The sequence below is a fragment of the Carcharodon carcharias genome, chromosome 17, assembly GCF_017639515.1.
Source record: "Carcharodon carcharias isolate sCarCar2 chromosome 17, sCarCar2.pri, whole genome shotgun sequence".
Classification (NCBI taxonomy): Eukaryota; Metazoa; Chordata; class Chondrichthyes; order Lamniformes; family Lamnidae; genus Carcharodon; species Carcharodon carcharias.
The window spans coordinates 91,682,399-91,695,216 of NC_054483.1; the positions used below are offsets into that span (position 1 = coordinate 91,682,399).

General features: G+C 39.8%; 1 protein-coding gene across 1 annotated transcript in view; it reads right to left on the reverse strand.

The window, feature by feature from the left end:
- The window catches only part of LOC121289677 (cilia- and flagella-associated protein 46), a 243,587-nt gene that overhangs the window by 81,703 nt on the left and 149,066 nt on the right, over positions 1-12,818 (reverse strand). Inside the window, exons 33-35 of the mRNA XM_041209300.1 lie at positions 5,689-5,803; positions 4,658-4,810; positions 710-910 (exon numbers count right to left, since the gene is read on the reverse strand). Coding sequence (XP_041065234.1) covers positions 710-910; positions 4,658-4,810; positions 5,689-5,803 — 469 coding nt within the window. The remainder of the gene's footprint in view (positions 1-709; positions 911-4,657; positions 4,811-5,688; positions 5,804-12,818) is intronic.

The window sequence follows — 12,818 nt, forward strand, 5'->3', positions numbered from 1 at the left end:
AGCTTCCTGGAAAAACAAAACATGCTTGAAATACACATCACCTTTGGAAGTGCATTTCCTGCAACAACAAAATTGTAATCTTCGTTCTATGGAGACTCTAAGTTCATTTTCATCCCATGGTGGTGCAAAATTGGTAGGAACACGACTTACTGCATTCATGGTTATAGCAGATAAAGCCTGAATTGTCAGCTGTAGCTCAGTTGGTAGAACTCTCGTCCCTGAATCGGAATGTTCTGAATTTAAGTCACACTCCAGTTTGGAGTGAGAAAATCAAGACTGACATTCTAGTGCAGCACTGAGAAAGTGCTGCACAACTGAAGATGCTATCTTTCAGATGCAATGTTAAAATAAGGTCTAGTTTGCCCTCTCAAGAGAATAGAAAAGATCCAAGGTGCTTTTTTGAAGAACTGCAGTGCAGTTACCGCCGGTACCTTGGACTAATATCTACTGTTCAATAATCATCACAGAAACAGACTGCCTAGTCATTATCACCTTGCCCTTTGTGGAAGCTTCCTGTGCACAAATTGATAGCCATATTTCTTACATTTCAACACTGACTACAGTGGCTCTAAAGTACTTCAAGACACTAGCTGTTCATGAAAAAGCACTTTATAAACAGAAATCTTTCTTTTTTGAATTGGTTTATTTTATTATCTCTTTTTCCTAGAAGTTTATTACATTCGGAATGGCACAGCAATTATTTTCTCACCTGTTCCTTTGAATCCTCAAGGTTCTCTCCCTGAATTGCGCATACCAGGCTAGTAATTGTATCAAACCAAAAGTATTCATTTCCTCCAATACTTTGAGCCTCTTTCAAGAGCAGTTTAGCCTGACCATGGTTCTTTTCACAATTAGCCAGAACTGCTAGAAGATACAAGATCTTTGCCAAAGCTTCTTTGTTCTCAAATATCTAATTGTAAAAAATGAGACAAAATTTGGATGGTTTCTCCAGGAATGTTAACAGTTAAACCGGAGATGTTAAAATGAGAAAGTGACTTGAAATTTCAACATGCATAAATCAGACGTGTTATATACCCATGATAAATTTGGGTATTTCAATTCAGGTTAAGAGATCCAGCATACTTAAAGCCATTTGACAATGTAGAGATCGTGGTGATACAAATTTAGAGCTAGAAATTTTAAACAGACCAATACATTTTCTTTTCAAAAATCACCCTTTCTCTGCTGCAAACAAACTATCCCATGTGGATGCAATTGGATTCTCAACACAGCAGACAAGATAAACGGCCCGTGGTAAGAACCTCAGTTTTGCTTGTGAAACTCACATAAAAGCTGAGATAAACACACCAGTTTACAGTGTGTGCCAGCTAGGCACAATTGTCACACTCTTATTTGTGTCAGGTCATGGGTTCATGCCAGATTGAAGCAACAAAGGCTTTTTCTGCCATCATTCATTTCCTCCTGGGTCCAGTGGTTAATGCATGCACAGGTCCTCTTTCTCCATTTTGCATCAGTCGAAGCACGAATGGCCCAGATTGACACCACTGCATGCCACAGAATCATACAATCATAGAATAGTATATCATGGGGATGGATTTTACCTTCCAAAAAGGTGGGTTGGGATTAGAAATCTGAAACATGAATCCAACCTACCTGGAAGTCACACACTTCTGGTTTTAATGCAGGTGGGATTAAGGGCAGGTGACACAAACAGTCAGGGGAATCATGTTGGTCATTTTAAAAATTATTGCGAGCCTATGTACCTTTATTTTAAGTCATTCTAATTTTAACCATATCCAGCAAGGTTTCCCAATCGCTGAGGAACTTAATAGTTGAAAGGAGGCAAGAGAAACTGACTCCATGAGATAAAAGTATTGCTTGCATGTCAGGAGGAGTAGGGGTGCTTCCTCCAGGCCGGTGACCAGATGGCTGATGATGCCACTGCACAACCCACACACGTGGGCAGCATGTATACACTGAAAACATGCTGCCATACAAAATGGATAGACAAAATCATTTGTGTGCTCTCTAGGAGTGCCCTGCAGTATTCAGCAAGGAAGGTGTCAAAACTTGTGATGGCCTGTTGTGTGCTGCACAACTTCACCATCATAAGGGCACAGGCCTTGCCACCGGCTATACAGTGAGCAGCTGAGAAGCAGAAGGAAACAGAAGAGGAAGGGTAGGCAACCTAGGAAGTACCTTTCTGACCAACCTGTCCATGGGCAACTGTCCAACAGATTACCTTCTCTCTGTGACTGACCATCACAGCATGCACTTGGCCACAATGCAAAGTAAAAGCCATCATAAAATGAACATTACACAACAAATTTATAAATGAAGTCATATCATCTTGCACAAATTTCAACTAATCACCCTGTGCACTTCCTTAGTGCCTGTCTTGACAGGTGCCTTTGCCTGTTCTAGTGGTCCTACACAAAGCTACTCCAATGGCTGCAGCAGGGCCAGTAAAAGACTGTAATTTTTCAGTGAGGGATACTGCAGATGGCCTGGAAGAATTAACTCAAACAGCACTGGGCCTATAAAGCCTGGCTTCAGACATCAGCATTTTCGCGAAGGCAGCAGCTGGCTGGGCCGGCCAACTGATAGGCAACAGCAAGACCTTTGGCGGAATGGCAAGTGAGAAAATAAATGTTGCCAACCAGAGAGGTTCATGCTCCACTGAGCCAATGCCAGTACCCCAGTGCACTGCCAGTCCCCAGTGCAGTGCCTCTGCAATCCTAGCGTTCTGTTGGAGGACAGATTGGTGAACTGCTGTGATTTACAGAAAGCTCCTTGTCACTTCAGTATCCGCAGCCATAATGGCAGCAGTCAAAGCTTGCATGGTAGCAAGCTAAACTTGCATGATAGAAGTCTGAATTTCCACTGCAGGATCCAGGCATTAGGTGGCTTTACTAATGCTCTAACAGTAGCTCAGACATCATGGTTGGGCCCACAAGTGCGCTAATGGAGTTGGCTGACACTTCCAAGTTGTGAAAGATTATGCTCCAAATTTTGGCCAAATCCCTATGCAAAATTGGTGTTGTGATCTTCCATGTTCCTTGAAATTGCATGCAGGCTTTCAGGCAGGCCCATCAGCGCTCTAAACATTTCACCAGAAGCCTTCTGTGGTCTGTCTCGTTTTAGTGTTCAACTGAGTCATCCGCAGAACTCTTGGGAGTTGGCACTAGCGCTACCTGTGTGCTCTGCCCTTTCTGCAGGCTACTTGGGTTGGTATCTTATCACATTCATATCTAGCTTTTCAGCTTTCCTCTAAATTCTACTCAGTGTCAGCATCTGAGCTCATAGCTGCAAGGGTGAATTTGAATGACTTGGGAATCTAAAAATGGAAAGGCACAATGATAGACTTGTGGTGAAGAAAGGGAAATAAAAAATCAAAAAAGAGCATGGGATGACAGAGAATTGAGTGTGAAAAGGAAGATTTGGTATCTTCTATTGTTTCAGCTACATTGCTGGCTACGGCCTCAATAATGGCTGCTCCAATGATGGCAAGTAATGTGTTCTCCATGGAAGTTAAGACTTGCAGCCACATCCGTCTGCTACCTCCAGTTGTACACCAACTTTGCTCCGTAAAAGAAAGGGAAGTGCTTCAGTGAATGATTTGCAAACCATCAGATGCTGTGGCGGTAACGTTTGGTGAGCTGGCAGTGTGTGCAAGCTGTGAAATGTGGGTGTGAGGTTTACAGCAGTCCTAAGTGTGCAAGAATGAGGTGAAACTATGAATGTTAGGTTTAAGTCCTGATTAATAGAGATTGGTAGTCGATGAATGATGGGGGTGTGATGTATTAAGTAATGGGTGGGACTAGCAGTAGGCGGAATATGGCATTTGAAGATGTTTTCAATGGCCTTGACCACTCATGTAAGGTTGTTGAACTTTTTGCTGCACTGCATCCAGATCCTCCAGGCTTAACTTCGGGCATTGACTACCAGGGATATCTGGTTCCACTGCCTTCTGGGAGTTTGTCTGAAAGGCTTCCTGACCATCTCAGAATAGAGAACATCTCTCCTTTGCACCCCCTCAACCAAGGCTTCCTCTGCAACAATGGAAAATCTGAGATCCCATTTTTTCCTATGTGTGCCATTATCAAGTGTTCCCTGGTCAGAATCAGTTGTAGAACGACTGCCAACAACACCAGCTTTAGCCACAATGCACCTCTACTTTCAATGGTATAGATTGGCTTTAAGCAATGCAGGCTTAGTTAACTGGTGCTAGCTTCCCTCAGTTTTGGATCCTATGCTAAGGTGCGCAGCCACTCAACAGCACTGTTAGCACTGGCTACAAACTGCAATCATGGGAATGAACAGGTAGCATAAGTTGGCATGCTGCCTGCATCAAGTGATAGGATGCGGACCGTTGAGTTTTGGATGAGCTCAAGTTTATAGAGGGTGTAGGGTAAGAGGCTGGCCAGGAGAGCATTGGAATATCCTTAAGTTAATTCTCTGCTTTCTAAAAATGTTTCTGGACCGACTTTGTTGCAACGTCTTGCAAACTTTTAAGAGTTCCAGGCATAAAGTTACAGAATCCACTATTTGATGGATAAGGAACAAATATGTTTTAATTACTTTAAAGTTAATTTGTATTTTAAAAGGTAACAGCAATCTATTTAATGACCTTTATTTTCTTCCAGAAATTGTTAATAGCATTGTTAAATCATCCACGACAGGACAGTAAACTAACCTTTGCAGTCATGTGAGCCTCTGACAACAGATTTCTGGCAGGCTGGTAAAATCCAAGCTGCAGTAAGACTTCGGCTTTATTGATCCACACATCCATCACAGAAACTCCACTCAATTTTTTTTGAGTAATCATTGGCATTGTAATATGCATCTCCTATAACAAAAGTTTAAAAAATTACAGACCCAGATTTTCATCCTCGAGGCAGGAATTGAACCATTTTCTCACCTTGTGATCCCACCTACTTTGGAGAGAGCATAAATGACAGGGTATCAACATTATGGGCAAGTTTTGAATCTATTGTTGCTAATTCCATTCTTATGCAATCCCTTGGGATCACAGATGACTTAATTCCACTCTGATTCAATGGGTTCTGAGATGGCTGATAAGTCCAATGATGTTCTGCAGACTCTGCCACATGCCACATGCGGGGCAGGCGGTATTTGAATGGTCAGGTAGATGATTGTTTGGAGGTTTCTACTGATTCCATTAAGAAACCCCCTCAGAGCAAAGAAGTGTCTCAGACCTGAAGCCTAAGCATTTTTTTGATGTTGGCACATCTGGCATCTCAATCTGCAGGAAAATAATTACTATCCAAAAGTGTGTGCAAAATGCTGATAATGGTACCTCACAGAGCATGTGATAGTACCCAACCTAGATTTATGTCATGCCTGATAGACGCCACGAGATCCCAGAGAGCCAAGGATGCTCAGTCATTGAGTGTATTTAAGACAGAGGTTGTTAGATTTTTGGGTACCAAAGGAATTACGGGATTTGGGAAAAGAAGCTAGAGTTGAGGTAGGTGATCAATAATGTTCTTTCTTAAATGGGGAGCAGGCTCGAAGGATCAAATGGCCTAGCCTTGATCCTGTTTCTTATCTTCTTAAAGGAATCGATGTCACCCAGTTTTCTTCTTGAATAGTCTTTGTTCTTTTCTTTAAGCTAATCCACAACCACACTTAAAACCACCATAAAAAAAGAGACAGTAATTCACTAAAGTGATGAATATATTATGATTCAAAGTCATGTCTCACCTTTTCCTTGTTAGAATTTGTTAATGTGTCAGCTAGGTTTTCATTTGAAATTAACTGTTTTTCTTTTGCAGCTTGTAATTGTTGATCTTTCAGGTGAGCAATCTCTTGCCGATGTCTTAAAGAAACAGAATATTCACATTAAGCATGTTTTATTATTCAAGGTTTAAATTAATTACAAGTAAACATGGTTATCTACAGCCACTAGTAATAGCTGAGGAACACAGTGCAAATATCAGAAAAACATTTTTATCTACATCTTATTAAAAATAGATGCTTTCTGCTGACAAAACTTTCTGTCACAGTTCATTATGAATTCCTATGTCCACATTTGTAATGGAAATCCCCTATAAAACCACCAGTTTGATACTGCACAGTTAAGCCACCAAGTGGCAGTGTATTGTCTTTTCCTCAAAAGAAGCTCAAAATGTTTTCAAAAGTGTTTCAATCTAAAAATATTTGATTTTTTTCCCACAATCGAACCAACAAGGGATATAGGTATAGGATAGGAAAGCAGGAAGTTTGAAGGAGGGCAATAAATTTTCTACAAATGTTATGGTATTATTGCCCTCATACAGGAGGCCAAGGGGCTTCAGAATGCACTAAACCAAAGTTTTCATCACACAGTACATAGCTTATTTTTTGCACCACCATCTTAGAATTAAATGTTAATCTATATTAGTACACACTTCTTTTGCAGTTATGTCAAATCTAACTTTATAAGATGTCAAATGGATACCATCAGATTTACCTTATCATTTAAATTATACAATTTCAAGACTAAAGTTTTAAAGAAATACAGTAATAATGTTTTGAAAATATTTCACCTTTTGAGAATATTCATTTCAAATAATCTGAAAATTCACATTTATATCCTCGGTGAATCAAACACCGCCAAAACCTAGGTGATCCAGTTTTGAAAAGCCTAGTGTCACAGCCTAAAGATGACTTATTAGTATAAAACAGACATAGATTGGGCAAAACTATGTGGACATCAGGGTGAATGTCATGATGATTCTGTACTCATTTTGCACTCCATGCAAGTATCTTTGTTGCTGCCAGTTTAATAGATTGCATTAATGAGATATTGAATAACTTAATGAAGGAATTTCTATATTTTCACCAGAAGTTTGCTATTCCATTCAGCCACCACTACAAAATGTGCATCATTAACAGTACTACAACATATTCCCTTTGGGAATGCCCCTGTACCTGTGTTTTTTGGAGGAAGGGAAGTATCAACACTCTATCCCAACCACTAGTACTCTCTCAAAAGCATGTATAGGCTGAAATACACATTTCCCCGGCTGTTAAGGGAACTTGCACAAGCTGCAGCTCCAGAAGAACTGAATATAAGAGATGTCCTGATTGAACCCAGCAGGTCTGGCAGCATCTGCGGAGAGGGACACAGTTAACGTTTTGAGTCCGAATGACCCTTCAACAGAACTAAGTAAAAATAGAAGAGAGGTGAAATATTTCACCTCTCTTCTATTTTTACTTAGTTCTGTTGAAGGGTCATTCAGACTCGAAACGTTAACTGTGTACCTCTCAGCAGATGCTACCAGACCTGCTGAGCTTTTCCAGGTATTTTTGTTTTTGTTTTGGATCTCCAGCATCCGCAGTTTTTTGCTTTTATGTCCTGATTGAGTTGTGGTATGTGCTACATAGCATTTTGCAGCCAAACAATCTGTGGCCTACTACAAGACAAGGTTACAACATAGCTTAACTCTTCATCTGCAATGTTTGGTTACAAAAAGAAAGTATTTTCAATGCTTTGGGTGGTGTTTTGGCTCCACATGCACACATGCACAGTTCTGGTGCAATTCGCAATAGACTTCATCTTGGATATAAAAACGAAAAACTGCGGATGCTGAAAATGCAAAACAAAAACAGAATTACCTGGAAAAACTCAGCAGGCCTGGCAGCATCGGCGGAGAAGAAAAGAGTTGATGTTTCGAGTCCTCATGACCCTTCGACAGAACTGATTTTTCTTTACAATGAGAGGGGTGAAATATAAGCTGGTTTAAGGTGGGGGGGTGGGGGGGGAGAGAAGTTGGGGGGGTGTTGTTGTAGGGACAAACAAGCAGTGATAGGAGCAGATAATCAAAAGATGTCACAGACAAAAGAACAAAAGAACACAGAGGTGTTGAAGTTGGTGATATTATCTAAACGAATGTGCTAATTAAGAATGGATGGTAGGGCACTCAAGGTATAGCTCTAGTGGGGGTGGGGGGGGCATAAAAGATTTAGATATAATGGAAATAGGTGGGAAGAGAAAAATCTATATAAATTATTGGAAAGAAAAACAAAAGGAAGGGGGAAGAAACAGAAAGGGGGTGGGGATGGAGGAGGGAGCTCAAGACCTAAAGTTATTGAATTCAATATTCAGTCCGGAAGGCTGTAAAGTGCCTAGTCGGAAGATGAGGTGCTGTTCCTCCAGTCCTTCATCTTGGATAGGATGGTAGAATGAGAGGAAGAATGAGTAGAGGCAACAAAGGGAAGGACAAACTCTATGAAGACAGAGGAGGCCGAGAGGGAAAGAAGGATGCTCAGCAGGAGGCCATATTCACCCAGGGTCTTCAGGGAGCAATTCTCCTACCACAACATGAGGAACACTGTAACAGATGTCTCTGCTTCACTAAGGAGGACCTTAATGAAATCTGTCACCTGTTGCTTCCATGATGACTCACTTGCATGCTGCATGTTTTTGTATTCTTGTTTTGGAAAGGAAAATAGCCAATTGCACAGCTAAGGCAGCTTGGAAGAAGGAATGAACATTTCATTGATGTTTTTATGATTCTAAGCAAAGGAAGTCCACACCAGAAGTGTGCTTAGCTTGAAGAGGCAAATCAGGTCTCAAAGCTTTGACATGTTGGAAGGGTTCGTCTTGGACACTGTGAAGAGCTTACTCTGTGGCCTCCACTGAGTGAAGTATGGGGTAGTGCTATAATGTTGGACATAAAACCTTTCCTCTGTCCTCCATTTCTACAAGGACAATGAGAACTGCTAAACAATGCTCGTGCTATCTCTAGGATGCTGGTACCAGGCTTGAATGGTCTGAAGTAAAATTTAAATTCTAGTCAGAAAAGACAACAAATTAAAGATCCAATTCAAAGAAACTGAGAGAAAACAAAAATACAATGCAGAAAATGCAAAAATGACCCAAAATTGGTGAGAGAAATTGCCACTATTATTTCCATTAGGGTTTACATTTTTATTTCTGGTGATGACAATGAAGGATTGAAATAACTGAAAGCAGTCTTGCAATATAGCATTAGGGATGCAATAGCTGAGAACTTGAAAGAATGGGCTGCATTCCAAGATTTAAAGATGCCCAGGGCTGGCAATCTACCTGAATTCTCAAGGTAGCAAGAACATGCCCAGTGAAAAACTCAAGAGAAAGTGCAAATCTAATGCATGACAACACCACACCTCATGGTTGATATCATTGTGCACAAACATCTAGATAAAGAATAAAAGGGAATTAAAGTGAATCCTTGGGAGCATGCCAGGTGTGAATATAGGTACCTGGAAGGAGCAGATATATCATAAAATGCTAAATCCTGAGATGTCTTTCCAATGTGAAAAGCCAAAATATAAATGCAAGCCTTTGGTTTTGCAATGGTATATTTTATATATCCCACAATGTTCACCGCAGTTACTAGAAAAGAAGAATGATTAGGTACTGTGTAATATCATTTAGCACTAATACACAAGCATCTTTCTAAACGAGCCAAGTATTTGTAAGTTGAACTGTAGGATTCTATTCTAATAAAGACATCAGATAGGGCAAAGTTGTAATCTTGCAGTTCTCACAAATATTAGAAAAAAATGATTCAACTTTGCAATTATAGTTTATGAGATCATTTGAATAATTCAATGATATCACACAACCTTGTCATTCACTCTCAGGTATCCTAGAGGTTTTTTATAAGACCACGCTAGTTTCTGCAGTGACAAATTCTTGGAAAAGCTAAAGGATTTGTCAATCCTTATTTAAGTCCTTCGTTGTCATCACCAGAAATATGAATGGAAACTTTTGTCAATATATCCACTTCAGGAAATAACACTGCAAATATATCCTTTAAGTAAAAAAAAAACATTTAAAACAGCCAGATATTACAGGTTCTGCTTTGTGATTACATAAATCTCCATCCTACTTAGGTGAGCAGAAAATAACTGATATTAAAAATAAGGGCTGTCTTAAATATGACTCATAATTTGAATTGAAGTGCCAGTGCAAAAAAGAGGCTTTAGAATTGGCAAAAATACGCCTGGGGGAGAATTTTCTTCCCGTTGGGAGTGCTGAGCGGCAGCGGGTGTGCAGCCGATCGCCACCTGCCGCGCGGAGCTGCCTCAGGGAATTTAATTTCATTATAAAAAATTTAAATAAAGGGAAAAGAAATTCAAAGGTGCCCTCATGTGACAGTGTCACATGAGCTGGCACACATCAATGAATTTTAATTAAAAAATTTATTTGATTTATAAATCCTTCATGAAACCTCATTCCGCCCGTGGATAAGCTTTCATGATAAATGCAAAGACTGCCTGGGCTCTTCACCAGCCTGCCAACCTTATGGTTTATCAGGCAGCCCTGTTAATTGTGACAATTAGTTTTTAAATGGCCTTAATAGGCCTTTGACAGTTTGGTGGGCCCTCAGCCGACTCTGGTGCGCATCTGCTGAACTGAAGATCGGAATGATGCGCAGTGACGTCGGGACACACACCCGACATCAGTGCACGTCATTTTACGCGTCGGCAAGTGGGGCCTGCCCCCAGACGCCAGCCATAAGATTCAGGCCCTGAATCTGAGGAAAATGCTCTGTTTAGCAACACCGCTATAGAAGTATTTATGGATGAAGTGTTGTTTGCCAGCAGTTTACCTTTGAGATGGCAGGTTATATGACCACCAACTGTAAATATAGCAGGGGACAACCTTCCAGATTGCTCATGTGCTCAAAGCAAGTGAGGTTAGGAAGCCAAGAAGAAATTTTTTGTCATTCATGTTATTTAAGTACATGTATTTAAGTTAAAGTTGTAATTTGCATTGTTTTACATCCTATACAGGCATTCTCCTGATGTGTTTTTGTGAGGGTTGGAGTGGGGATCTTAATGTACTCACAACTGAAAAATATGATGTCCCCTTAGGGAAAATAGAAAACGTATGTAATGGTAAAATTGAGAATTCAGATAAATTGCAAATGCCCATATGGTTTTGTAGGATTAGTAGTGGGAAAGTTGAACCACATGAGATCTTGGGGATCATTTATCTAAAGCAGAAATCAGGTAACTAAATATGAACTACTTGTAATGTGTATGTCATAATATGCATAAAAGTGACCTTTCCATCAAGTTATTTGTTGTAAGCAAGTGCCAAATAAGGGTAGAGTACGTTTTTGCATAGATGGTAGACACCTCAAGGAGAAACACCTGAGAGGGATGGGTAATTAAATTCATTGAGCCTGCAACACTTCCTGGAATAGGTCCTCCAAAAGGTGGATGGAGCGAGGCTTCCAATACTATGATATTTGAGCATGGTAACCATGTTTATCTTTCAAACACATATAGCTTAATACATTAATAAAATTGCTGTAACTCATAGTTCATTGCATTATGTATACCATTGTTTATTTTTGCCCTCATCCTCTCTCTGCAGATGAAGACAGTGCCCTGATATCATAGGTAGTTGGGATGAAAGATGACTGCACACATTCACTGAACAAGAGTGACCCCTACCGTCTCTTTCACAGAACACCTCCCTTAGTCCTTGCAGCACAAAGCACCTAATTTTTCAAACATCATCTTTCACCAGTGGTGATAATAGAACACAAAAGACAAAGTTGCATCAATGGAAGGCTTCAGAAAGAGTAACAGATTCATTACAAAAGGCATTTCACCTACTGCTGTTCCTGTATTGCAAAAGAAAGCATCCCTGTGCCATTTTCTTGGAATAGAAGATGCTGAAAAATATTGTGGACACACAAAGTTCACTCAGTTCCACTTAGCAAAGTAGTGGTAATTTTGAAATGAAAACAGAAAGTTCTGGAAAAACTCAGCAGGTCTGGCAGCATCTGTGGAGAGAAAACATTTACGTTTTGAGTCCAATATGCCTCCAACAGAATAGGGTTCCGATGAAGAGCCTCATTGGACTTCAAAGGTTAACTCTGTTTCTCTCTCTATAGATGCTACCAAATCTGTGTTTTTCCAGCATTTCTATTTCTATTTCAGATCTTCAGCATCCACAGTATTTTTCTTTTATTTTAGTGGTAATTTTGACAGGCATGAACATAAAACACATGATACTGGATTAGTCATCTACTATACATCTCTCCTGATTTTCATTTTGATTGGCATTATTTAGTGTTATGGCAGTGGATACCACTTAAAAATCCGCCTGAAATAGTTCTTGGCCTTTCCCATTCAATATTGTATACAAATTAAATTACATGCATTACTTCAATTACACTGTGTTACAGACTGTGATGGGAGGAGTGCACAGTTAATTCTAGCCCCACTTCTCCACAGGTCGTAACAATAGTTTCAATTTTAATTCACCCACAAAACTGGCCAATTGTTTCCATTTGATTCTGTTAGTCTCAGCATAAAAAAACACTAAACAGGCTTTTTCCGTAAAACCAAAAAAATATTGATTCTTTAAAAATAAAACAAACTACTTTGAAAAAAAAAAGTTAATAAGCTGGTTAACATACAAGTTTTTGTTTAGAAGTGTAACGATTTTCCCTTTAAAAAAAATATTGGAACCCCAATACACTCATAGACGAACACAAAACAGGACAAAACAAACACAGTCCCCTGCAGAGGTTGGAGTATGTTTCTTTTAAAAGGATAACATTTGAAAAGATCTCGACACCGTTGATCAACAGAATTCTGGTCACAATTGATCTGGAAGTTCTTTCAGATGGATTTGTTGGTGAAACTGTCCTTGATGACTCTTACTAATTACAACTTTGCAAACTCTCAAAAATAAAACAGTTGAGTTATCCTAATGAGCCATTTCTGAGGAAAGTTTAACACAAAGGTGGGACACAGAGGGGGAAGAGAGAGTCTTTTTCTTGCAGCTTGCTTCTAAGGCACCCACACACACATTCACTGACAGAGTTTTAAAGACTCAA